The sequence below is a fragment of the Schistocerca americana genome, chromosome 2, assembly GCF_021461395.2.
Source record: "Schistocerca americana isolate TAMUIC-IGC-003095 chromosome 2, iqSchAmer2.1, whole genome shotgun sequence".
Classification (NCBI taxonomy): Eukaryota; Metazoa; Arthropoda; class Insecta; order Orthoptera; family Acrididae; genus Schistocerca; species Schistocerca americana.
Window position 1 is genome coordinate 306,032,386 of NC_060120.1, and position 27,844 is coordinate 306,060,229.

The window sequence follows — 27,844 nt, forward strand, 5'->3', positions numbered from 1 at the left end:
TTAGTGCATACCATTTGGGGAAGGACGCCTTACGTGGTGCATCATAAATCCATCTTGCCCTAAGATCTGGCACATTCGATATTGACATGGAGTTGGACTTACACCGAGCTTCCGGCCACATCGGCTGCAGTGTGTTCTGGGTCGCATACATTCCCTCCATTGTGCATTTCCGTCTTCGCTCCCTATATAAATGGACATTCGACACCCAACATCCAGCACAGTAGCCAGTCCATTGTGGTGGGGTCGTCATGTACTCTCTTGGTGGTAGCCGCCTGACTACACAGGGATCGCACTGCTGATGCCTGAACTGCTACCTCCCCATGTATGCCCAGGAGTAGATGCCTATCTGTCTGGGGCATCAGGACTCCTGGCAAAGGCCATCCTGCCAGGTGGTCTTTGCTGTGGCTGGGTGGCGCCCGTGGGGAGAGCCCCTGGTCGGAGTGGGTGGCATCAGGGCAGATGGCCCGCAGTGAAGTGTGGTACATCATCTCTCGCTTGTGGGCCTCCAGCAGCAGTCTCTAAGCAATCAAGGTCTAACCTCAATGGCAAGAAGTACAATCCGAGATCATTTCTCTCCCTGGCCACTCCATTGGAGAAACGTATGGCTAAAGAAGGCAGTGAGGTTTATTCACCACAGTACCTTGTCTGTACGCGAATTGATGGTGAATCATTTATGTCAACAAAGCCTCAGTTTTTTGTGGAGCATTTAAAGGACAAGTTCGGGGAGGTGGAGGGCTTGGCCAAAATGCGCTCTGGGTTAGTTCTAATCAAAACAGCATCCTGTGCCCAGTCACGGAGGTTGCTCGCTTGCGACAAGTTGGGGGACGTTTCAGTTACCGTCACGTCCCATAAGAGTTTAAACATGGTCCAGGGTATTTTATTCCACATGGATCTTCTTCTGCAGTTAGATGATGAACTACGCGCAAACCTAGAACGACGAGGTGTTCACTTCATCTGCCACGTTCATCGGGGTCCGAGGGATAATCAGGTAGCCACCGGTGCCTTCATCTTGGCCTTCGAGGGTGACGCCTTATCCGAAAAGGTCAAGCTGATGGTTTACTACTTGGATTGAAGCCATATATCCCTCCTCCAATGTGGTGTTTTAAACGCTGGAAGTTTGGGCATATTTCATCCTGCTGTACTTCCAGTGTCACGTGTCGAGATTGTGGATGTCCCTCACTTCCCAATACTCCATGTGCCCCGCCTCCCATATGTGTTAACTGCGGGGACACCATTCCCCTTGCTCTCCGAACTGTAGGATTTTCCAGAAAGAACGGAAGATAATGGAATATAAGACCCTGGACCGCTTGACCTACACAGAGGCTAAGCAGAAATATGAGAGACTCCATCCTGTGCCAGTGACCTCCACCTATGCCACCGCTGCGACAACAGTTCTACCGTCTCCTGTTTCGACGCGTTTAGTTACATCTCTGATCCGTCAGAATCCACCTGCCCCCTTGATGGTGGGGGGCACTTCACTCCCTGTCGCTCCTGCTCCATCTACTTCAGGAGCAACAGCCCCACAACCATCAGGGACATCAGTTCCCACTTCCCAGACGGAGAAGCGTAAGTCTGAAGGCACAGCTCGAAAAGCAGAAAAAGAAAAAGGCTCCCAAGAATCGAGACATTGCGGTGACACCCATCCCACCGCTTCCTACAACTCAGCGTCTGAGGATGGGGTAGAGATTCTGGCGTCCGCTGAGGACCTAGATCTCGCCGAACCCTCAGACGCAATGGATGTCACTCGCACGGGTATTCAATCGGTGGCAGCAAGTGACCCAGCGGCGTAATTTGCCTCCTTGGTCCTCTCACACCTTTCTCGGCCATAGAAGATGTCATCCTCCGGTGGAACTGCAGCGGTTTTTTCCACCATCTTGCTGAGTTCAGACAACTTCTCAGCCTTCACCCTTTCCTCTGCATTGCTCTTCAAGAAACTTGGTTTCCAGCAATGCGAACCCCCGCCCTCCGTGGCTATCAGAGTTATTATAGGAACCGAGCAACTTACGAAAGGGTATCTGGTGGCGTCTGCATCTACTTCCTTCACTCCCTTCACAGTGAGTCTGTCCCTCTACAAACACCTTTAGAGGCTGTCGCTGTTCAGGTGTGGACGCCTCAGGCTGTTACTGTCTGCAGTCTGTATCTTCCACCTGGTGGCATCTGCATCTACGTCCTTCACTCCCTTCACAGCGAGTCTGCCCTCTACAAACACGTTTAGAGGCTATCACTGTTTGGGTGTGGACGCGTCAGGCTGTTACTGTCTGCAGTCTGTATCTTCCACCGGATGGTGATGTCCTGCAGCATGTCCTGGCTGCACTGATAGCCCAATTGCCGCCACCTTTTCTGTTAATGGGCGACTTCAACACCCATAACCCTCTGTGGGGTGGATCAGTGGCAACAGGCCGAGGCAGCACCATTGAGCATGTATTGGCACAGCTCGACCTTTCGCTTTTAAATGATGGTGCCTTCACTCATTTCAGTGTGGCACATGGCATGTACCCAGCCATCGACCTTTGGCTATCGGACCCCCGTCAGTGTTCCTGCGCTATCACTGAATGGAGCAGTCTGTACTAAATCTGGCACCATTGCAAACCGCTTAGCAGAGCATTTTGCTCAGTGTTCTGCTTCAACGAATTACCCGCTGGCCTTCTGCTCCCTGAAAGAGCAGTTGGAGCGTCAGAGCATTTCCTTTCATATGCGCCATCCTGAATCGTACAATGTTCGGTTCAGTGAGTGGGGATTCCAAAGTACCCTAGCTGCTTGCCCTGATACGGCTCCCAGGCCTGATCACATCCACTGTCAGATGCTCAAACGCCTCTCGGTGTACTGCCAGCAGCGCCTCCTAGACCTTTACAACTGTATCTGGGTTGACGGTGAGTTCCCATCGCAATGGCGGGAAAGCATCGTAATCCCCGTTCTGAAACCTGGCAAGAACCCACTGGAGGTGGACAGCTACTGCCCGATTACCCTCACCAACGTTCTTTGCAAGTTGCTCGGACATATGATGAGGCGTCGGTTGACTTGGCTCCTTGAGTCTTGGAACCTCCTGGCTCCGTCCCAGGGCAGTTTTCACAACGGACGCTCCACCATCAACAACTTGGTGTACCTGGAGTCTGCCATTCAGTCAGCCTTTTCCCAGCGACAACACCTCATCGCTGACTTTTTCGATCTCACAAAGGTCTACGATGCGACTTGGCAACACCACATTCTCGGTACTCTGCATGAGTGGGGTTTGGGTACCACTCCCGATTTTTATACAGAATTTTTTACCCTATTGCACTTTCCGAGTTCGCATTGATGCTTCTCATAGCACTCCCCATACACAAGAGAATGGGGTCCTGCAAGGCTCTGTCCTGAGCGTCCCACTCTTTCTAATTGCCATCAATGGTGTTGCGCTCTCGGTAGGATCGTCAGTCTCTCCCCTCCTCTATGCTGATGATTTTTGTATTTCTTTCTACTCCTCTTCTACTGTTGTAGCTGAATGCCATCTGCAAGGAGCTATACGGAAGGCGCGATCATGCGCCATCAACCACGGCTTCCGGTTTTCGGCTGCTGAAACTTGTGCCGTCACCCTACCGTCCACACCCATCCCAAACTGTACCTTGATGACCAACTACTAGACGTAGTGGAGACTTACCGCTTCCTGGGACTGGTCTTCGATGGCCGCTTAAGTTGGCTTCCCCATATTCGTCAGCTTAAAGACAAGTGCTGGCGGCATCTCAATCTCCTTCGGTGCCTGAGCCACACTGAATGGGGTGCTGATCGTCGTACACTATTGCGGTTGTACCAAGCGGTTGTGCAGTCCCGTGTTGATTACGGAAGCATGGTGTATGGTTCAACTGCCCCTTCTATACTGCATCTACTAGACCCTGTCCACCACTGTGGAGTTCACCTCGCTATGGGAGCCTTTCGATCTAGTTCTGTGAACAGCTTCCTTGTGGAGGCGGGCGTCCCTCCATTGCGGCTCCGGCGGCAACTATTGCTCGCAAACTATGCCGCGCATGTCCATAGTTCACCTCGCCACCCAAATTACGATTTTCTTTTTCCCACCACGGCGGTCCATCTCCCACAACGGCAGCCCGGAATTGCAGAACCCTTAGCTGTCTGTGCCCAGTCACTTCTTCATGACCTTGACGCTTCCCCCCTACCCCCTTTCCTGCAGACTCGTTTCCATACCTCTCCATGGTCAATGCCTTGGCAGGAGCTTCGGCTGGACCTATTGCTTGGCCTCAAAGGCTCAGTCCCACCAGAGATCCTCCGCCGGATCTTCCTCTCTGTTCTTGGCGAGTTTGGGGGCTCAGACGTAATCTACACTGATGGCTTCCTGGTCGACGGTCTTGTTGGCTTTGCTTATGCTCACGTTGACCATACAGAACAACGCTCCTTGCTGGTTGGCTGCAGTGAATTCACTGCAGAGCTGGTTGCCATCTATCGCGCTCTTGAATATATCTGCTCCTGCTCTGGTGAGTCCTATGTCATTTGCTGTAACTCCTTAAGCAGCCTACAAGCCCTCGACCAGTGTTTCCCCAGGCATCCCTTGGTATTATTCATCCAGGAGTCTCTTTATGTCCTCTGCAGGAGTGGACGCTCAGTGACCTTCATTTGGACCGCAGGCCATGTTGGGATACCGGGCAATGAACATGTTGACCAACTGGCCAAACAGGCCACCAGTAAACCATCTCTGGACATTGGCCTCCCGGAGACCCATTTGCAAGCAGTCTTACGCCTCAAATATTTCAAGATTTGGGACACTGAATGGCGCAACCTGACCACACCAAACAAACTCCGTCCTATCAAGGAGTCGATGAAAGTGTGGTGGTCATCCATGCGAGCCACTCACAGGGACTCAGTTGTCCTTTGTCGGCTCCGCATTGGCCACACCCGCTTGACACACAGCCATTTACTGTGCCGTGAGGACCCGCCTCTATGTCGCTGCTGGTCGGCTTTGACGGTGGTCCACTTTTTTTTGGCCTGTCCCCTTTTAACTGTGCTCAGGCAGACGTTTGCACTGCCTGATACGCTCCCTGCCCTTTTAACAGATGACACTGCTATGGCAGGCTTAGTTTTGCATTTTATTCAAGCAGGGGGCTTTTATCACTTAATCTAAGTGTTTGTAGTTTTTTGTGTTGAATCTGGCCTTTGGTCTACGATTTTAGACTGGGTTTTTTAGTGTGTTTCTGGGTGGTTGGATTTTCCTTTTTTGTCTCTATGGTTGGCCAACCACGGTCACACTCTGTGTGATTTTAATTCCTTTTGTCTATGTCTGAATCTTTCTTGTCCTGAGTCGTCTCTTGTCATCTCCATTGTTCGTTTTTATTCTGTGCGGGTGTTTGAAGTTTTTGGAAAAAGGGACCGATGAGCGTAGCAGTCTGGTCCCTTCAATCCCACAAAACAACCAACCAACCTTCCCAGTCTCACGATGTCGTCCTCCAGTGGAATTGCGGCGATTTTTACCACTACCAGGCTGAGCTATGGCAACTGTTAAGCTTTACACCTGCTTTCTGCTTTGCCTTCTAGGAAACCTGGTTCCCAAAAATCAGACTCCTACCCTCCACGGCTATAAGGGATATTACAGGAACCGCAGCGAATATAATTGAGTGTCAGATGGAGTTTGCGTTTATGTCCTAAACTGTCTGTAGTGAAACTGTGCCCCTTCAAACCCGTCTTGAAGCTGTGGCTGTCAGAATGACAATGCAGGAAATAATTGTCTTGTTCCCACAATGGAACATCGATTAACTCCTTAAACCTTTCCTACCTTTGGAAGACTTCAAAGCCCAGAACCCCTTGTGGGGTGGCACCATGCTTACTGGTTGAGGCAGAGATGTCGAAACTTTACTGTCTCAGTTCGACCTCTGCCCTTAAATACTGGGGCCGCCACACGTTTCAGTGTGGCTCATGGTAGTTACTGGGCCATTGATTTATCCATTTGCAGCCCAGGACTTCTCCTATCTATCCGCTGGAGAGCACATGACGACCTGTGTGGTAGTGACCACTTCCCCATCTTCCTGTCATTGACCCGCCATCAAGCACACGGATGTTTCACAGAGGAAGACTGCACTGCAGTTCCTTCTCTAAATCCTTGCACAAATGAAAAAAATGGCTGACATCGAAATAAGTTTCCAAGGAATAGAAAAGCAACTGGAATCACTCAACAGAGGAAAGTCCACTGGACCTGACGGGATACCAATACGATTCTACACAGAGTACGCGAAAGAACCTGCCCCCCTTCTAACAGCTGTGTACCGCAAGTCTCTAGAGGAATGGAAGGTTCCAGATGATTGGAAAAGAGCGCAGGTAGTCCCAGTCTTCAAGAAGGGTCGTCGAGCAGATGCGCAAAACTATAGACCTATATCTCTGACGTCGATCTGTCGTAGAATTTTAGAACATGTTTTTTTGCTCGCGTATCATGTCGTTTTTGGAAACCCACAATCTACTCTGTAGGAATCAACATGGATTCCGGAAACAGCGATCGTGTGAGACCCAACTCGCTTTATTTGTTCATGAGACTCAGAAAATATTAGATACAGGCTCCCAGGTAGATGCTATTTTCCTTGACTTCCGGAAGGCGTTCGATACAGTTCCGCACTGTCGCCTGATAAACAAAGTAAGAGCCTACGGAATATCAGACCAGCTGTGTGGCTGGATTGAAGAGTTTTTAGCAAACAGAACACAGCATGTTGTTATCAATGGAGAGACGTCTACAGATGTTAAAGTAACCTCTGGCGTGCCACAGGGGAGTGTTATGGGACCATTGCTTTTCACAATATATATAAATGACCTAGTAGATAGTGTCGGAAGTTCCATGTGGCTTTTCGCGGATGATGCTGTAGCATACAGAGAAGTTGCAGCATTAGAAAATTGTAGCGAAATGCAGGAAGATCTGCAGCGGATAGGCACTTGGTGCAGGGAGTGGCAACTGACCCTTAACATAGACAAATGTAATTGTGAATACATAGAAAGAAGGATCCTTTATTGTATGATTATATGATAGCGGAAAAAACACTGGTAGCAGTTACTTCTGTAAAATATCTGGGAGTATGCGTGCGGAACGATTTGAAGTGGAATGATCATATAAAATTAACTGTTGGTAAGGCAGGTACCAGGTTGAGATTCATTGGGAGAGTCCTTAGAAAATGTAGTCCATCAACAAAGGAGGTGGCTTACAAAACACTTGTTCGACCTATACTTGAGTATTGCTCATCAGTGTGGGATCCATACCAGATCGGGTTGACGGAGGAGATAGAGAAGATCCAAAGAAGAGCGGTGCGTTTCGTCACAGGGTTATTTGGTAACCGTGATAGCGTTACAGAGATGTTTAGCAAACTCAAGTGGCAGACTCTGCAAGAGAGGCACTCTGCATCGCGGTGTAGCTTGCTCGCCAGGTTTTGAGAGGGTGCGTTTCTGGATGAGGTATCGAATATATTGCTTCCCCCTACTTATACCTCCCAAGGAGATCACGAATGTAAAATTAGAGAGATTCGAGCGTGCACGGAGGCTTTCAAACAGTCGTTCTTCCCGCAAACCATACGCGACTGGAACAGAAAAGGGAGGCAATGACAGTGGCACGTAAAGTGCCCTCTGCCACACACCTTGGGTGGCTTGCGGAGTATAAATGTAGATGTAGATGCAGATGCCTGCCCTGATGGGCTTGAAACAAGGCGGACTGGGAAACTTTCACCTCTGCTGTTACCATTGTTCTCCCCCGCAAGGGAACATCGACGTGATGGTTGGGCAGGTGACTACAACAATCATTTCTGTGGCAGAAAACGCGATCCCTCATTCTTTAGGTTGCCCCCGGTGAAAGGCAGTCCCTTCGTGGTTACCGGAAGTCACTGAACCAGTTATTGAGCATAGGCGAGCTCTACAGTGTCATAAGCAGCACCCTTTCTCTGGAGCACCTCATAGCCTTTAAACGGTTCCATGGTTGTGTTCGCCAACTTACCAAACAACGGAAGCGGGAGTGTTGGGAGAGATATGTCTTGACCATTGGGTGCCATACGTCACCTTCCCAAGTCTGGGCAAGGATCAAACATGTTTTCAGGTACCAGACCCCAACAGGTGTTCCTGGTGTTAACGTAAGTGGCGTGTTATCTACTGATGCAATTGCGATTGCCGAGCACTTTGCTGAGCACTACGCTCGAGCCTCTGCATCGGAGAATTACCCCTCAGCCTTTCGCACTCTCAAACGGTGTCTGGAAGGGAAAGTCCTCTCGTTCACTGCACGCCACAGTGAATCCTATAACGCCCCATTTACAGAGTGGGAGCTCCTCAGTGCCCTTGCACATTGCCCGGACACTGCTCCTGGGCCAGATCAGGTCCACAGTCAGATGATTAAACATTTCTCATCCTACTACAAGCGACACCTCCTAGTCATCTTCAACAGGATCTGGTGTGGTGCCATCTCTCCATCGCAATGGCAGGTAGAGCACCTTCATTCCGGTGATCAAACCCGGTAAAAATCCGCTTGATGTGGATAACTATCAGCCCATCAGCCTCACCAATGTTCTTTGTAAGCTGCTGGAACATATGGTGTGTCGGCGGTTGGGTTGGGTCCTGGAGTCACGTGCCCTATGGCTTCATGTCAGGGTGACTTCTACCAGGGTCGCTCTACCACTGATAATCTTGTGTCCCTCGAATCTGCCATCCGAGCAGCCTTTTCCAGACGCCAACACCTGGTTGCCGTCTTTTTTGATTTACGAAAAGCGTACAACATGACCTGACGACATCATATCCTTGCCACATTGTACGAGTGGGGTCTCCAAGGCCTGCTCCGATTTTTATGCAAAATTTCATGTCGCTTCATACCATGGTGTATACGACCCAGGACAACCGGGAGATTCGGGAAAAAAATGGGAATTTTTCCATCCGGGAGAAAACCGGGAAAAATTCGGGAATTTTTTAGAATTCCGAGAATTTCTCATTGTTTTAGTTTTCCCTTAAAATTTTTGTAACTTTGGCTGGTAAGAACCAATACTCTAAGAAAGAATATTACTGTATCTCGCTACTGCAGAATAATACTGCACCAATAAAACACGAACGAGAGAGAAAAAACGAAAATAAAACTTAAGTTGCAAGGGAAATGTACCATATACAAGAACAAAACACAGTGCTCATACAAGCATCTGCCAACAGCAAAATGTGTCAAAGGCTTTAGGAAGAGTATGCAGTGTTTCATAACAACAAATTGCCACTGATGAGCGTGACGTCACAACTGTTTACATTAGATTCATTTGAGCGGTTGCAAGCGAGCTTATGCGCATGTGCAGTTGAGTCGTGTATGAGTTGTACCTTCTCCCGCTTCTGGCTACAGAAGTGTGGCAGTTATCTGTATAAGCAATAGCAGCAAGCAGCCAGTTGCTATCCGTAAAAATTTTAATGATGCGCCTAAGCTGCCAGATCCGTGTATGCGCAACAGGCCCGGAACTAGGGGGCGGAGACAAACCGGGGTATCTGCCCCAGGTGGCAGTTTCGGGTGGTGGGAGTTTCGGGTGGTGGCAGTTTCGGGCGGGGGGCAAATTCATATTATTCTTCAGATGCTAGAGAGTACGAATAAAATGTGAAACTATTTCCTAACATCAAACTTTTTGCTTGTAGTAGGCCTGATAGGCATTTGATATTGGTAATTCGTTCATTATATCCTGTCGTGTTATAAAAATGACCATTTGTGCCAAAATAGTCTCGTTTATGTGGTGTGTGTAACATTTGCTGCAATATTAGGCCAGCCTATTTCGTTTTACCTAGCAGTGACAAAATACACGTAAACAGATCGAGAAACCACACCAGTCTTGGGTATTATTTGTATTAACAGCTTTTCTAGTATTAGACAATGACATTTCGTTTTTTCACGTAGCAAAACATTGATGAACTTTGACGAGGTAATAGAATCTTTTCCAGAAAGGAAAGTATGCCATATAAAGCTGTGGCAGGATTAGAGAGAAAAAAATCAAGGACTTGAGCATTAAAGAAATGTGTACCGTCTTGCTTGTATCATGTCTTTACTCGTTTTATGTATCCTATATTTAATTTTATGTCACACAAAACAGCAAGTTATTAGCTAATAGGCAGTAAAGACTGCAAATTTTGTGAAGAGTTCTTGTTCTGCCGGTTGCAGATAATCCTATCTAGTATTAATTGCGAGATTTTTAAAAAGAGGGGCAGGATGTCATACTGGCCGACTGGTAGCAGGAGAGGCACCACAGGACATTTTAATTTTCACTGGTCTGAATATAGTTTGATGGCACCCATTACAAAATATTACACGTTTGAATTCCATAGAGCGAAATACAGACACGTGCGATGGAAGAATGCTGTGTGAAGAGGCGTGGCACTGCACTTCAGCACGCAGACCAAATAACATGTCGTACGTTTCCCTCGAACATATATGTTTTATATATCAGGCTCTTCAGAAAGTTGTGCGTTACAAAATGAAGATTTTTTAAAAAGTCGATATTTAAATTTTTGGCGTCCTACCTGAAACGCTGGAGGGATGGGAAGCGCCACTATCCAATATTGCCCCGGATCAGAAATATCGTAGATCCGGACCTGATGCACAGAGCAGTCTGAGTTGTAGTGGGGAGGTGGGTAGTCTCCACGGGACTCATTTATGTTAAGTGATTTTGCTGTTTCCTCTTCGTTTATTGCTCTCACGTCAAATGAAAACCAAACGGATTTTTGTGGCCGGGAGCTATCAAGTGAATTAAAATACACTCACATAATTACGGAAGGCTAAAATATGTTATTAGTTTCGGATTTTATTTTGTTTCCACCTTTCTGACAGTCAAGCGTTAATCGCCTTGCAGAACAATGAAGTTATTTTTGTCGGAAAGTAACATGTGGTGTTTGCTGGAATTCGAATCTATACTTTCGTAATACGAAAATATGCAGTGTACATGTTGCTGCACATCAGACATCTTTCCAAAACGTGTTTTTTCCCTGAGTTTCGTTTACTAAAGTGCCGGGAAATTCTACGCTAGTGTATAAAACCACAACCGTCGAAAGGACTGATAAGTTTTACAGTTCCGAGGAAAAGTATACTGTTACTTAACACAGAGAAAGTGTATTTTCATCCGGGAGAAAGTGTATTTTTAACCGGGAAATCCAGGAATTTTTTTTCCTCATCCACGTATACACCCTGCATACTTTCCATGTCCAGATGACTTATGCATTTGTATTGCTCCACCAGTACTGGTGTTGCTGAGCAGCACCTACAGGGAGCCATCCTCAAGGTGCAGTAATGGGCCCTAGCCCACGGTTTCCAGTTTTTGGGTGCAAAGTCGTGTGTTATGGACTTACCTTAATGACAATCCCTTCACTGTAATGGAGATGTACCAATTCTTAGGACTGGTTTTCGACGCCCAATTGACTTGGCTTCCTCACCTTCGTCAACTTAAGTGGAAGTGCTGGCAGCACCTCAGTGCCCTCCACTACCTGAGTAACACCAACTGGGGTGCAGATTGACGCTGCTGCAACTCTACAGAACCCTTGTTCAATCCCACCTTGACTATGGGAGTCTGGTTTATGGTTTGGCGCACCCTCAGCGTTGTGTTTACTTGACCCAGTGCACCACTGTGGCATTCGCCTAGTGACAGGAGCTTTTAGGACAAGTCCAGTGGCCAGTGTCCTGGTGGAGGCCGGAGTCCCTGCATTGCAGGTTTGGCTTGCACAATTGCTGGCCAGTTACGATGCACACGTTCATAGTTCTCCTGCACATCCGAATTACCATCTCCTTTTCGCACCCATGGCGGTTCAACTCCTGCATCAGTGGCGCCAGGTCAGAGCTTCCAGTTGCAGTTCGTGTCCGATCCCTTCATTCTGAACTTGAGTTCTTGCCTTTACCACGTATACTTGAGGTCCATTCTCATACACCTCCATGGTGTACACCTAGGCTACGGCTTCGTCTGGACCTTTCATATGGCCCAAACGACTCAGTGAACCCTGCAGCTCTCCATTGCCACTCCCTTTCGATTCTTGACATGTCCCGAGGCCATGAAGTGGTTTACACCGACGGCTCGATGGCTATGATCACGTCGGCTTTGTGTATGTCCACGGAGGACAGCATTCCTTGCTCGATGCCTGCAATGTTTTCACTGTCGAGCTGGTGGCTATATCTCGTGCTATTGAGACCATCCGTTCGTGCCATGGGGAGTCGTTTCTTCTGTGTACTGACTTCTTGAGCAGACGACAAGCTATCGACGAGTGCTGTCCTTGTCATCCTTTGGCAGCACCCATCCAGGAGTGAATCTATGCCCTGGAATGGTCCAGTCATTCAGTGGTGCTTGTTTGGACCCAAGGTCACGTCGGAATCCCAGGCAACGAACTTGCCGACAGACTGGCCAAACAGGCTATGCGGAAACCACTTATGGAGATGGGCTTCTCTGCAACTGAGCTGTGGTCAATATTACGCCCTAATGTTTTGCGGCTCTGGGAGACGGAATGGCATAACCTCAGTACGCACAACAAACTGCGTGCCATTAAAGAGGCTACAAATGTATGGAAGACCTGCACGCGGGCCTCTCGCAGGGACTCTGTGGTTCTCTGTCGGCTCCGCATTGACCACGCTTGGGTGACACACAGTTGCCTCCTGTGCCGTGATGATCCACCTCAGTGTTGGTGCTGCACCTGGCTGACAGTGGCCCATATCTTGGTGAGCTGTCCTTCTTTGGCTGCGAAGGACGGGCTCGTTGCCATTAATTTTAACTGACAGTGCCTCATTGGATAATTTAGTTTTATGTTTTATACAAGACGGTGGGTTTTATCATTCTATATAAGTTTTCGTGCATATCCTTTCTCCACTCTAATGCTTTTAGGCTAGATGTATTAATGTGTCACAGAATGGCTGGCTTTTCCTTTTTATTCTCGTGGTCGGCCAGCCACGGTCATCTGCTCTCTTGTTTTTATCCCTTCTACCTGTTTCTTGCTTCTCTCTGTGGTTTTTCTTTTCCTGTTTTGTCCACAGTAGTGTTGGTTGTCCTTCTGTTGTTCTTCTGGTTCTTCCATTCACCTGTTGTTGTGCTGTACATCTCCTTTCTTTTCTTCTTTCCTTTGTGTAATTATTTTACTGGGAACAAGGGACCGATGACATCACAGTTTGGTCCCTTCCCTCCCTCTCTCCTTTAAACTAACCAGCCAACCAGTCAGGTAGGGGTGGCAAGCCAGTTTCCTTGCAGTCGTGTGTGTCTACACCAAGGAAAGTATTGGTTTTGATTTTTTTATTTCGTTATAAAACAGTTCTAAATTGATGTTTAGAGTTACGTAATTCAAATTCTCATAATGAAAATGAAACAAAAGAGTATTTTAGATCCTCAGAATTGTGCTAAATTGTATTTGTGTGATTACATTTCGTACACCTGCGAGCAAAAGAAATTCAGTCCTGCTGTACTCTGTTCATTCTGAGTTCCTACAATATACTGTATTGTTGCAAAGGTTGTTTTGTGTATGCTGCAGGAGTTTTGTTAGTAATCCCTTACTCATCCTCCATGTAGTTCCAATCTCTCACCATGTGATTTCCTTGTTTGTGGAGCCCACATTAGAAAGACATTCGTGGCTGCCAATTTGCTTCAGATGAAGAGGTGCATGCGTAGGTAAAATTGTTGTTCTGTAGGAGACTGCAAACGTATTTCCATGGAGGCACTGGCCACCTTGTCTCACAGTAGGATGAATGTATCAATAGCTATGTTAATTACTTTTGAAATGATAAATAGGTTATTCACTTTTTTCCATCTGTCTCATTTGTGTTTGACTGCCCTAATACAGGGTGTTTGGAAATTCCCATTACAAACTTCTAGGACTTATAGAGAGGAGTGAGTACATAATATTTTGAATAGGGACCGATGTGTGGAAACTTCGACCAACAACACTACAAAGCATCAAAGTTGTAGGCACCTGTGCCTGTAGATGCATGTGTATACAGGATGATTCTGTGATGATGTCACAAACTTTTTGGATGGTGGAGAAGGATAAATGTGTCAACTATAGGTAAGGATACTTGTATCCGAGACGAATGAGTCGAAAGTTATAAGTGAAAACTGTTCTGATACCTCTACAGTGGAATACATGTACTAGTACTGTTGTTACTAAGATTATATGATAGGCCGCTTTCAGAGGTAATAGCATCCACCAAAACAAGGAAAAAAAGTTACAAGTAAACATGTACTCTAAAAGCATACTTTAAGAAGAATGAGCACTTGTTCAATAGTGGAGATGTATTTCCTAGTAGCAAAGATGAACGAGTGCTCATAGCTCCTGAGGTATTTTAGAGACCATGTTTACTGGACTTTTTTCCTTATTTTGGTCCATACCACCATGCCTGAAAATTGCCTACCCTACAATCTCAGCATTAACATTATGTACCAGTACACGTCTTTCACTGTCGGAGGTATCAGAGTGCTTTTTGCTTATAACTTTCAACTCATTCGTTTCTGGTACAGGTATCCTTACCTCAAATTGATACATTTATCATTCTCCATCATCCTAAAAGTTTGTGACACCATCAAGGAATCATCCAGTATTGCTGATAGCTGTTGTACACCTACATCACTAACCAGAAAGATATGTACTGATTATCACATTTGGTTCGCAATATTTTCCTAACATCAGCTAAATTAATTTACCAACACATGCAGTCCATTGCACAATGAAATTTAAATGGAAGCATAAACACACTGCCACTGACATGTTATAGGTACTGTTAGGTGAATAAAGAGCCCACTGGAAAATATATTTACCTAAGATAATGTTAGTTTATAGGACAGATTGTACTCATAGTTTGCAACCTTTGTAATTCATGTGTAGCCTTTTTTCATGTTGCTAGTGAGTGTGAGTAGCTCAAGTAAAATGACTTACACATATGTAAGGAAGGGATTTAAATTCACAGAAGCAGCTGTTGCCTACAATTGTCGAAATGAACTTTTACGTATTCTCTGCTCAGTGCCATGTGCTGTAGAACCTCACAGAAGTATTTAACTGTTTTGTTTACATGTACTTATTAAGAGAGACCATTCATTAATTTTCTATCAATGCCGTACTCATTGTGGTAACATTTCTCTTTTTTATATACATTTCACTGTATACATGTGGATGGGCTAAATTTTTCCATGTCCATAGAGCTCTGTAATACAGCCCTATAAGTAGTGACTGCATGTAGTCTTCAAGTACTGTAAGCTGTAGATCTGCTATGGTGATGACTGTGAAGTGTTGAGATACAGTATAATGTAAATTCTTCTGAATGGGAATTGTAGTTGCCAGGCAAAAATTATTTCAGGTTTCTTTGAAAAATTATTTTTATTGTTAGCCAGTGTATTTAATTCATTGTGTAGAAAATGAGCATGCTGCAGCTTATCCAAGATCAGACTATTAAAATCTTCAAACTTTTTAACTATTATTGTCCATTTCACAGTTCCTGATGTACTTTTCTGCTCATAAAGCATGCCAAAAACCTGTAACTATTGAGATATCCAATTTAATTGCATGCTAAGGTGGTGTATACATTATCAACTGTTAAATGGTATTACAGTGCTTGCTACTTTGGTAGGCAACCTACATTTTGGTTCTGTGCATGCATCACCCCAAGTGCTGGGTACCTTAATAAAATAAGCGTAGATAAGGGGAAGTGGCAGTCATGGCAGTGCTTATGTATTGCTTGTAGGTTGGCAACATGTGTTTTACATAACCATTGAGATGATTCTTTGACATAACCAGAGAGAAGTGAGAACAGAGGCAATGTATTTCTAGCGACGAAATTGAAACAACTGTCTAGTTTGCTGTTTTATGACTTGTTTGTGAGTTTCAAGAGAAATATTTTGTGATTATGGCAGCGTGTGTTATAATGTTGACTGATTTAAGTGATTTGGTTCTGCACGGCAGTGTCGTCCATTGGTGCATATCTCACAGATTAATTGCAGAGACATGAAAATGTATCAAATGTGGTGATGAAATGACTGAAAGAGTCAAAGGTTTGTGTAGATAGAATCATGTTGAGTAAGTGGATCAGTGTTTTTTTAATTCAGTCAAGGGAGTAAGTAGGTGGATCATTGTTTATCAATAACAGAGTCACATGTTCGATATATTAATAAACATTGATCTACCTACCTTCTCTCATGATTTGATTAAAAAACTTTGATCTACCTGCCTCCTCCCATGATTTTTAATTAAAGAACATTGATCCACTTTCACCGTGTGCTCGCACAGATTGATTGCATTGCAACACAACAGAGAAATATTTCACTGGTTTTCGAATATATCATGGGTTGTAACACTATCCTTGGCTTGCAGAAACTAGCATAGTTCTAAATAGCTGCAACTCAAACAATGAGCAGTTAAATTTATAAACCTCATTTATGGCAATGTTTCACCCTTTCTTCCAAATGTATTACTTCGAAACACTGGGTGTCTGCCTGCTATTCTCTCATTGGCTGTGTAACTTAAACAGCTAAGCCACCTTCTTTTGTTTCTATCATACCTAATGCAAGCACTGACAACATTCCTCCACGAAACGTGTAAGTACATCACTGGTTCTATTCTAGATGTTTACTCTTGGACACAGATAACTGTTCTTCAGTGTACAATAAAATTTATTCCATTGTTGTCTGCATAAGCACTTCGTAAGAATTGTCAATGTGGAAGGTGTCTTTTTCTCTGCCAACTCAAATAAGTGGACCTCTTCTGCTCTGTGCTTCTCTATCATTCTCTCTGTCTCTTCATAAACTATCTTCTGATGTGATGTGTAATATAATACTATAATCCAAAGAGCTTATCAGCTCCTCCTGGCTCAAATCCAGGCAAAGAAACTCTTCTCTGAGAAACCTCAAGCCATTAGTATATATGTGTGTGTGTGAAAAGTATTAATATAGGTCATTATGTAAGTGAATTATCAAATGAATGTACTTTCAGCCTCCAAACACTCCAAAGCGTCTCCAGGATGATGATGAAGAAGAAGACTATGAAAATGAATTTGAAAGGCACCGTAAAATAAAAAAGGTATCGGTGTCGAAGAATAACCAAATTGAAATAGACAGGTCTGATAAACAAAAGAAAATACAGAAACCTCAAGAAATACTAAATCCTGATATCACTGAAGAAGAAAGGGAGAAAATATTGAAACTAGTGGAGACCGAAACAGTTGAGGTAAGTAATAAGTTCTATTAACAGTGTTAACTTAAGTCAAACCTGATCGAATATTTAGGTTTAATGTTAAGTTCATAACTGTACTCCGATTAAAATTACTTTGTGATTGATGTTTCAGTGAGTCAAGTGGTAGGGGCCTGCCAGCAGCCAATCGTAGTTCTTTCTCAAGCACCACATACTCACTGTGTTGTCTGTTTTGTAATTACAAGCACTGCCTTGTGAAGCTTTCTTGGCTGCACACTGGCAACACTGTCCCATCACCACCAAAATATGTCAATTACAAGGAAACTTGAATGGAGTTTAGGCTTACTGGCATGGCATCTCATATTGTGTTGATGTGCTAAGGGAGATCAGACCCACTTTTTATGTGGAGAATATTTTTTTGGAGTCTCATCCATCAGTGCACAGCTTATTCCAAGCAAATAACCATTGTTAGCGTATCTCTTACTGTCCCTGCATGTGATAGAGTACCAGAAAATTGGTTTCTCAGAAGAAAAATTGATATTGACTGGAAATCCCATAGATAGTCTCAAAAACTATTTAATATCCAATGTATGCGATGCAGAAGAAAAGGAGACATAAATAATAGTGAACTCTTAATGGTGGAAAGATATTTGACATTTTTTGTACCATACTGTTCAAAGGCAGAAATTATGAGTGAGAGGATATTGATAATTTCCGGATGCAGAGCAGCTTCACCAATCTTACACTAAAAGTGAGGAAGAAATTGTTGAATACATGATGTGAAATTAATGCACATGCCTTAGATGAAGACTTTCACAGCAGGAACCTGAAACAGTAAAATGTGTGAAAGAACACACAGTAGTCTGTCATGGAAACTGATTTTTCTGATAATACTGCAGGCAGCCTTCATAAGAAGGACTACTGGTGATACAACATGTCCTACTCGGAATCTGAATGTAGTTATGTGTCTAATGTGCAGAAAGTGTACCCAAAAGCAGCTTAATTGAAATATTTTGCCTATTTAACTCTTGCTAAATTATGCATCTGTGGTGGTAATATCATTGTGCTCTGTATTTTGTGTTTTAGAAGGCCAGTGAATTTCACTTTAGGACTTATTTGTAAGTATCATTGTAATAGCTTTGTTTACGTAAGGAAATTGCTTTTATAGTGCTGTGATATGTGTCAGCCATTTTATTAAAGTTGAAAGATAAAATTTACCGACACATGGATGGTGTTGCTCTTGCCAGCATTGAAGATATGTTTATGGAAACATTTGATGAGAAAACACTTCACTTCTTTCTATCCAAGTTGCTGACTACATTATATGACTAACAATTTCATTGTTTGGTCAGTTTGAGAAGAAGAACAATGCAGTTACTACCAGCAATTCAAGCAATAACATACCAGTTTGTTAAGAAACTTTCTGGCAGAGACTCGAAATCGGGACCCTTCGCCTTTTGCGGATAAATGCTCAACCAACTGAGCTACCCAAGCACGACTCATGCCCCAGCCTCACAGCTCTACTTCCGCCAGTACCTCGTCTCCTACCTTCCAGACTTCACAGGAGAGCTTCTGTGAAGTTTGGACAGTAGGAGACGAGGTACTGGTGGAAGTAGAGCTGTGAGGGTGGGGCATGAGTCGTGCTTGGGTAGCTCAGTTGATAGAGCACATGCCCACGAAAGGCAAAAGGTCACGAGTTGGAGTCTCGGTCCGGCACACAGTTTTAATCTGCCAGGAAGTTTCATACCAGCACACATTCCATGCAGAGTGAAAATTTCAGTCTGGGTACCAGTTTACTATTTGGTAGAAATCTAGGAAAATATTGTGCTACCTTGGCTGGAAATGAAAGTATAGTGCATTGACACAGATCGTAATATCAGTTCCCCCTAAGTTACAATCAGTAGTCAGGAAAAGTCCAGTATTGTCCCTCAAACAAATGTAAGATACCTAAAATTGACATTCGTTTGTGGAGAATAATGTATAGTAACATAAAAGTGTAAGTAAACTGTAATCTTTCAGTTGCAAACTAAACATATTGCCGTGACTGTAGTTACCAGATGATAAAACATTTTTCATGTACTTCGATAACTTGAAATTTTTGATAAGTTTCTCACATGTTCTTATTAATATTTTGAGAATAGACTTCCTTCTTGGAAAAATACTTCTTTTTTAGAAAATATCCATTGCTGTACCTGACTAAATATGTCACATGTCCCGCTGCCCAGTAGTTAAAAATGTAACTTTCCAAATTTCTTCTCTTTTTCAGGGAGAGCCTCTTGATGAAGCAACTCTAAAACGGATGATTCTGCTATTTGAAAAGAGAGCACTGAAAAATCAGGAAATGAGAATTAAATTTCCTGACATGCCAGAAAAGTATGATTGGTGTAACAGTACTTTTTCATATATTTTAAAGTCCTTACAAAAACACATTTTGTGCAATGTGTATAAAAAAAATCAGTCACATAAAAGGGCAAAGAAACAGCACACTAGTACACTTAATATTGTTGTAGCTTTATGTCTGTTAAATTTCCATTTTTGTGAATACATTTTTAGGACATAATTGGATTGACGAGATGTTGAAATTCAGGTTAGTCATGTTTTGGGTTATTTACAGATTTATGGAATCTGAGGTAGAATTACATGAAACAATTCAAGAGCTGCATGCAATTGCTACTGTACCTGACTTATATCCTATCATGGTTGAACTGCAGGCTGTTCCCTCCATGCTTGAACTTCTAGCGCATGAGAATACTGACATGGCAGTGGCTGTGGTTGATTTACTTCAGGTATGTATGTACGTATATGTTGATATGTTTTCTGTTTATTTACTTTCAGTTGCCTTTGCTGTTCACTCATCACAAAATAATCCAGTCACAATATAGTTAAATAATAAAGCAAAGGAATAGTTTTGCTGCTACAGTTGAATGTGATTTATACGTAACTCTGTTCTGCATAATTCGTATTTATACATACATTTTTGTTGTTCCCAGCAAAATATAATGTAAAAACATGTCAATTAAGCTGTATATATACATAAGGCCGTTTTAAGTAATTCACTGTTACATGTAACAAATTCCACTGAAGTAATTTGAGTGTTGCATAACTAGTAAGTATTGTTGTTTGAAAAGAAGCCGTATGATATTTTCCTTGATTTTGGTGATGTATGGAAATACAGTGAGCAGGCAGTGCCCCAGAGACAAGGGACAAAGACACAGTTAACAAGAGTGAGCAACATGGAAACAAACACACTCCTGGCACTGTTGTTTTCAATAAAAGAAAGATGGATGCTAATCCATACATAACAATATGTGAAATTGCTTCAGATTTAAGAATTGCCTATACAACACTATGTACAGTCAGTAGCAGAAGAAACAGTATTTTGAAAGAAGTTTTAAAATTGGGTGCAAAATTGTGAAAGCACAGCCGTCAACAAGAAAGGAGTTGCATAGATTTGGAAAAGGCAGTTTTTAGATGGTTCCAACAAAAATGGGCTGCAGCTCTACTGATCAGTGGTGACATGCTGAAAGTGAAGGTGGAAGATTTAGTTAGAAGTATGAACATCACTGCTGATTTGACTTCATCAAGATGGTTACAAGGATTTAAAGATCGTCATGGAATCACAGGGAGAACAGTTTCTGGTGAATCAGAACCAGTGGACAATGTCACGGTGAACACTGGATTGATGCAAGTTCTGCATGGTATCTTAAGGGATTTTCAACCTCAAAACACCTACAACTGTGACAAGACCAATATATTCTACAGTCTCCTTCGTAGTGAAACATTAGCTGAAAGGGGTGACTCATGTTTTGTAGGGAGGAAAAGTAAAATTTGCATGACAGTTCTTCTTGCTATGAATGCAGATGGATCTGACAAACTTTTCTCACTTGTGATAGCAAAATCTAAGAATCAGAGGTGTTTCGTAGGTGTAAAGCTAAAACCCGTGAATATGAATCCAACAAAAATTATTAGATGGCTATGATTTTATGGAAAAGTGGTTAAAAAAACTGGAGATTAGAATGAGAGAGAAAAAAAGAGGCTAGTTCTTCTTATGAATAGATGTGCAGCACATTCACCCCAAGTAATTTTGCAAAATGGTTGAGTGGAATTTTTCCCTCTAAACTGTAACAGTGTTCTACAGCTGCTTGATTTGGGCATTATTGCAAATTTTAAAGTGAATTATAGAAATGAACTGGTTCAACATTTGATAGCACTGACTGACACATGGAATGAAAATCTGTCCATGAACTTGCTACAAGCCATGGAATGTATTTTGCCTGGCTGGCAGTGATATCATCCTCCACAATCAAACACTGTTTGTCTAAGGGTGGTGACTTACTTGAAGAGACAGCCACTGATGATGGCAGTGATGATTGCGAAGTCATGTCTGGTAGGTCATGTCTGGTAATGAGCTAGCTCTACTAGAGGGTGCAGATTTTGACAGGTTTGTACATTTTGATCATAATCTCACCATGTCTGCAGAACTACAGAATGATGAGATTATTGCTGATGTGTGCTTCAAGTGACAGAGATGGAGATGACGACTTGAATGAAGTGTTAAGTGCAGTCGATGTGTGCAGGCACTAAAGCAAGTTGTAGTGAAAAAGTTCTGAATTCATTAACAAGTTTGCAAAATGAGGTGTATATATTTAATGCATGAGAATTGAAACAAATCAAATTATCTGATTTCTTTAAAGCAGAATAAAGTTTGAAATAAAATATTTTCTTTTTAATACTGTATCTTCGTTGTTTGTACACTGCAAGGTGCCAAAATAGGATACAGTATCTAACTTCTCTAAAGCAGGACCAAATAATATTTTTTCTTTTAATACTGCACTCTATTTTCATCCTTGGTAAAGTTTAAACATGTAAGTCTAGTGTATATTTTTTCTTTTTCCTTCTTTTTTTTCATGAAAAATATGATTTGTAACTCCAGCATCTCAGGCTGGAATGCAACATCATGTGGGGTGCAAGCAGCAGTCTGGATAGGGTGGGAAAGGGGAAGGGATAGTAGTGTATGGGTGGGGAGAGAGACGAATGCTGTCTAGTGGAGTGTGCAGGGACTAGACTGCCAACAGGCACAGCCTCAGGAGGTTAGGGCAGGGAGGTGGGGGGAAAAAGGACCAAAAAAGGAAACGAGTGGGAGAAATACAGGCGGATGTGTTGGTTGAGGGCTGCAAATAAACAGGGCAGGAGCTGAGAATGGGAAGGAGATGACAGGGCAGATGGGGTGGAAACTGTTGTGTGGATTTCAGTGTCTGCTTCACTAACCGACCTTACTCTCCACCACTAGTTTTTCTGAACTGCGCAGATGAGAGTTATCATTACAACACATTCTCCGCTCACATAATTATCCCAGCCTCAACCTAGGGTAACGTACTGTCCCCCGCCCCCCCCCCCCCCCCAACTTAAGCATTTTGTTTTCCACTCCTCCACATGCCACATCAATCTTTGATCTGCGATTTAATCCATCCCCCCTCCATCTCTCTTCACTTATCGCAACACACACACACACACACACACACACACACACACACACACACACAGGTGCAAAACCTGCCCAATCCACACTCCAGCACTTCCTATTCCAGCCCTGTCGCAGGTTTATCCTACCCCATCAGGGACTGGGAAACCTGTGAAAGCAGCTATGTTATTTACTGCCTCTGCTGCAATCATTGCACAGCTTTTTATATTGATATGATGACCAACCAGCAGTCCACCAGGATGAACGGGCACCGCTAAACTGTGTCCAAGCGCAAAGAAGACCATGCAGCCGAACGTATAACGCATTTGATTTAAATGCATGCACAGAGGCATTCAAACAATCATTCTTCCCATTCTCCATACGCGAATGGAACAGGAAGAAACCCTAATAACTGGTACAATGGAATGTACCCTGTGCCATGCACCTCACAGTGGTTTGCAGAGTATAGATGTAGATGTTGTTAAGTGGGTAGCTCCTGATCATGCTCTTATTGTCTTATTGTTCAGGTTTTTGCTCTTCATGCAATTGTGTTAGCTGGCTGCAGAGCAAAATTTTATTTCTTGATAGTTTTCATTCTCACTTTAATCAGTGATTTTGCAAAATAATTCTTCCTTCACCTAATCTTCCTTCATTACTGTGCACTTCCTGCCTGCCCTCCACTCAGTATATTTGGAGTGTCTTATTCTTGCAACTGTGTGCTCTTAAGAAGTTGGGTGGTGAAGTGATGTGCAGTGCCAATGAACAGTATACTATATAATGCACCAAGCAGTAGCATCATTGTGCCATATCGGTCTGTAACATGCACTTTGGGGTACACAATAGAATATTTAGGATTGATTTTCATGTTAGTTTAGGCATGCTGTGGGTTCTTAGCCACAGTAGTTTTCATTGTGGGTGATTCAAAGGGTTACATTAACAACTGACAGTGGTAATTTCCAACTATACAATTTTTCTTGAAGAGAGTCAGAGGCAGAAGCAATGCTTCACACAGCAGCCTTCTTACATGAGCACCATTATAACTGTACACTCCATCTTACTTTACTTTTCTCCTTTTGTTGTCAGACTAATAATCCAAGGGTCCAGAGTTAAATCTGTGGTTGGTCTAAGATTTTTTTTTCCTATCATCTATCACTTTTTTCCTCCTTCTGCAGTGATTTTTGTGTGCGAAAATGGCCTAGCTGCATTGTGATTCAGATTCTGGCTGGATAAGACAGTTTCAAGGTTATAGGAAGGCAGGAGTGCGCCTAATAAAGTAATATTTTGTTCAAACTGACCTTCCAGTTGTTGACAGCTTCAGTAGTCCTTGCCCAGAGCTCCAAATAGGGGAATATGTTACTGCAGAAGGATGTCATCAAGAGAAACAAAACTGGCATTCTACGGCTCGGAGCGTAATCGGATGGGTTAGAAAATTTAAAAAGGGAAATGGATAGGTTGAAATTAAACATTAAGGGAGTCAGCGAAGTTCAGTGTTAGGAGGAACAGAACTGCCAGACAGGTGAGTATATAATTATAAATACAAAATCAAATAGGGGTAATGCAGTAGTAGGTCTAGTGATGAATAAGAAAGTATGAATGATGGTAAGCTACTATGAACTGCATAGTGAACCCATTAGTGTAGCCAAGTTAGACACGAAGCCAACATTCACCATGGTAGTACGAGTTTATATGTCAGCTAGCCATGCAGATGATGATGAGATTGAAGAAATGTGTGATGAGATGGAAGAAATTATTCAGATATTTAAGGGAGATGAAAATTTAATTGTGATTGGGGACTGAAGTTCAAAAGTAGGAAAAGGAAGATAAGCAAAATAATAGGTTAATACGGAGTGGGGAGGAAGGAATGAACAAGGCAATTGGCTGCTATAGAATTTTTTGTTGTCTAAAACCTGTCATTTCCTTTGCTTGAACATCAGTTTTGTTCTACATCTTAGTTATTTCTCCTCACAGTTACCTCCTTGTATTTTCATTTGCTGAAAGCAGTTAAACTTTAATTTTTACAATTTATTTTCATGGTATTAAAATTTTTGTAAATATGCTACACTTCCTTTTAATTTTGTGAGTATACTTTTTTTGTACACTTTTCTGCGAGGGGATTTTAGTAAGTAATGCAACACATTTTTTTCTGAGAACGGGTTAGCTTGATTCAAGATTCCAATGTTGTTGTTGTGGTCTTCTATCTGAAGACTGGTTTGATTCAGCTCTCCATGCAACTGTATTCTGTGCAAGCCTCTTCATTTCTGAGTAATTACTGCAACCTAAATCCTTCTGAACTTTCTTACTGTATTCATCTCTTGGTCTCCCTCTGCAGTTTTTACCCCCCACACTTCCCTTCGAAACTGAATTGATGGTCCCTTGATGTCTCAGATTGAGTCCTACCAACCAATCCCATCTTCTAGTTTGGTTGTGCCACAAATTTCTTTTCACCCCAATTCTGTTCATTAGTTACATGATCAACCCATCTAATCTTCAGCATTCTTCTGTAACACCTTATTTCAAAAGCTTCTATTCTCTTCTTGTCTAAACTGGTTATCATTCATGTTTCAGTTCCATACATAGCTACACTCCATACAAATACTTCCAGAAAAGACTTCCTGACATTTAAATCCAGCAAATTTCTCTTCCTCAGAAACGCTTTTCTTGCCATTGCCAGTCTACATTTTATGCCCTCTCTACTTCAACCATTGTCAGTTACTTTGCTGCCCAAGTAGCAAAACTCTACTTTAAGTGTGTCTTTTCCTAAGCTAATCCTCTCAACATCACCAGATTTAATTAGACTACATTCCATTACCTTTGTTTTGTTTTTGTTAATGCTCATCTTATATCCTCCTTTCAAGACACTGTCCATTCCATTCAACTGTTCTTCCAAGTTCTTCATTGTCTCTGGCAGAATTACAATGTCATCGGCAAATTTCAGAGTTTTTATTTCTTCTCCTTGGACCTGAATTCCTGCTCCAAATTTTCCTTTTGTTTCCTTTACTGCTTGCTCAATATACAGATTGAAAAACATCGGCAATGAGCTATAACCCAGTGTCACGTCCCTCTCAACCACTGCTAACCTTTCATGCCTCTCGACTCCTATAACTGCCATCTGGTTTCTGTACAAATTGTAAATAGCCTTTCACTCCCTGTATTTTACCCTTGGCACTTTTAGAATTTGAAAGAGAGTATTCCAAGCAACATTGTGAAAAGCTTTCTCTAAGTCTGCAAATGCTATAACACAGGTTTGCCTTTCCTTGACCTATCTTCTATGAGAATGTTGTAGGGTCAGTATTGCCTCGTGTGTTCCTACATTTCTTCAGAATCCAAATTGATCTTCCCCAAGATCAGCATCTACCAGTATTTCCATTTGTTTGTAAAAATATTCGTGTTAGTGTTTTGCAGTTGTGACTTAGTTCAATAGTTTGGTAATTTTCACACCTGTCAGGAATTTAAATAATTACATACTGCTTGAAGTCTGTGAGTATTTTGCTTGTCTGATACATCTTGCACACCAGATGGAACAGTTTTGTCATGGGTGACTCTCCTAAGGCTATCAGCAGTTCTAATGGAATGTTGTGTACTCCAGGGGCCATGTTTCATCGTAAATCTTTCAAAGCTCTGTCAAATTCTTCACACAGTATCGTATCTCCCATCTCATCTTCATCTATGTCCACTTCAGTTTCTGTAATATTGCTTTCAAGTTCATCTCCCTTGTATAGACTCACTACATACTCCTTCCACCGTCCAGCTTTTCCTTATCTGCCTAGGACTGCTTTTCCATCTAAGCTCTTGGTATTCATACAGCTGCTTGTCTTTTCTCTAAAGGCCTTTTTAATTTTCTTGTAGGCAACATCTATATTTCCTCTAGCAATATATGGTTCTAAATCCTTATATTTGTCCTCTAGGCATTCCTGCTTAGCCATTTTTCACTTCCTGTCAGTTTCATTTTTTAGACAATTGTAGGGGGTGTTCAGAAAGTGCCATATGACTGTTAGCCGCGCGTGCCATATGCCGCAGTGAATACACCAAAATGAAACTCAGTGAAATACAAGCTATTAATTTATTGAATATTCATTTTTACTTAGAAATTTTCACATTAAATGTTGAAAGTGTCCCCCCCCCCCCCCCCTGTTGTTGAATACACAATTCAATTCAAAAATCATGTTTCCAAACACAAGCTCAAACATTTCTTCTGTTATAGAAGCAGTGAAAGTGGTTATTGCAGTTTTCAATTCATCAGTGGATTTTTGATGGTTTTTAAGGATAGTTGCTTTCACTGCACCCCAGAAGAAAAAGTCAGGTGGTGTTAGGTCAGGCAATCGTGGAGGCCAAAGTCCCTGTGAAATTATGCAATCGCCAGAACATCAGCAAGCAGTGACACCGAAATGCGAGCGGTTGCACCATCTTGTTGAAAATAATCGTTCAGTATTTCACTTAACACAAGTTCTCCTATGAAAGGGTATAGAATATCACTGCAGTATCGTTGTGCATTTAGTGTTTTGTTGAAAAATATGGGGCCCACAATCCAATGTCTAGAAATTGCAATCCAAACTCCTATTTTCACAGAATGAAGTGGTTCCTCATGAATACACAATGGATTTGCAGTACTCCACATAAGAGAATTTTGTGAGTTCATGTACCCAGATAAATGAAACCACGCCTCATCAGTGAAAAACGTTTCATTAAGAATATCACTTCCATTTTGTTGAATGAAAGTTTTGATCCATTGACAATAATGCAGTCTCTTGCCGTGATCAGTATTTTTCAGTTCTTGCACGACTGTCATTTTGTGTGGGAAAAGTTCTAATTTTTTCCATACTCCTGTGTGGGCCATTCTGACACTAATATCAATTTCCTGGGCGAGTTTTCTTACTGACTTGTTCAGACTCATGGACATCTTATCGGAAATATCGAGTAGTTTATCTTCAGACAAAATGCTAGGACGACCACTGTGCATCTGTCAATGAACCCGTACTTCAAAATTTGTTAATCAAATCTCGCACAGTATCACGATGTGGGAGTGTTGTCTCCACTAGCTTTGAACACTTATTCAACTAAAAACACACATTCTTCAATGGTTAGCATTTTAGTAGTAACCCAGGCAAGTGAACAATCATACGGCACGCGCGGCTAACAATCCTCACTGTAGAGAGACTTTTTGAACACCCTGTATTTCCTTTCGCCTGCTACATTTGCTGGATTTTTATATTTTCTCCTTTCATCAGTTAAATTCAATATCTCGTGTTACCCAAGGATTTCTACTAGCCCTCATCTTTTTACCTACTTGATTCTCTGCTGCCT

The 27,844-nt window shown here is 42.7% G+C and overlaps 1 protein-coding gene across 1 annotated transcript in view; it reads left to right on the forward strand.

Moving 5' to 3' along the window:
- Positions 1–27,844, forward strand: part of LOC124591344 (beta-catenin-like protein 1) — a 93,899-nt gene that overhangs the window by 10,413 nt on the left and 55,642 nt on the right. The window contains exons 2-4 of the mRNA XM_047131726.1: positions 16,885–17,118; positions 19,349–19,455; positions 19,697–19,868. Coding sequence (XP_046987682.1) covers positions 16,885–17,118; positions 19,349–19,455; positions 19,697–19,868 — 513 coding nt within the window. The remainder of the gene's footprint in view (positions 1–16,884; positions 17,119–19,348; positions 19,456–19,696; positions 19,869–27,844) is intronic.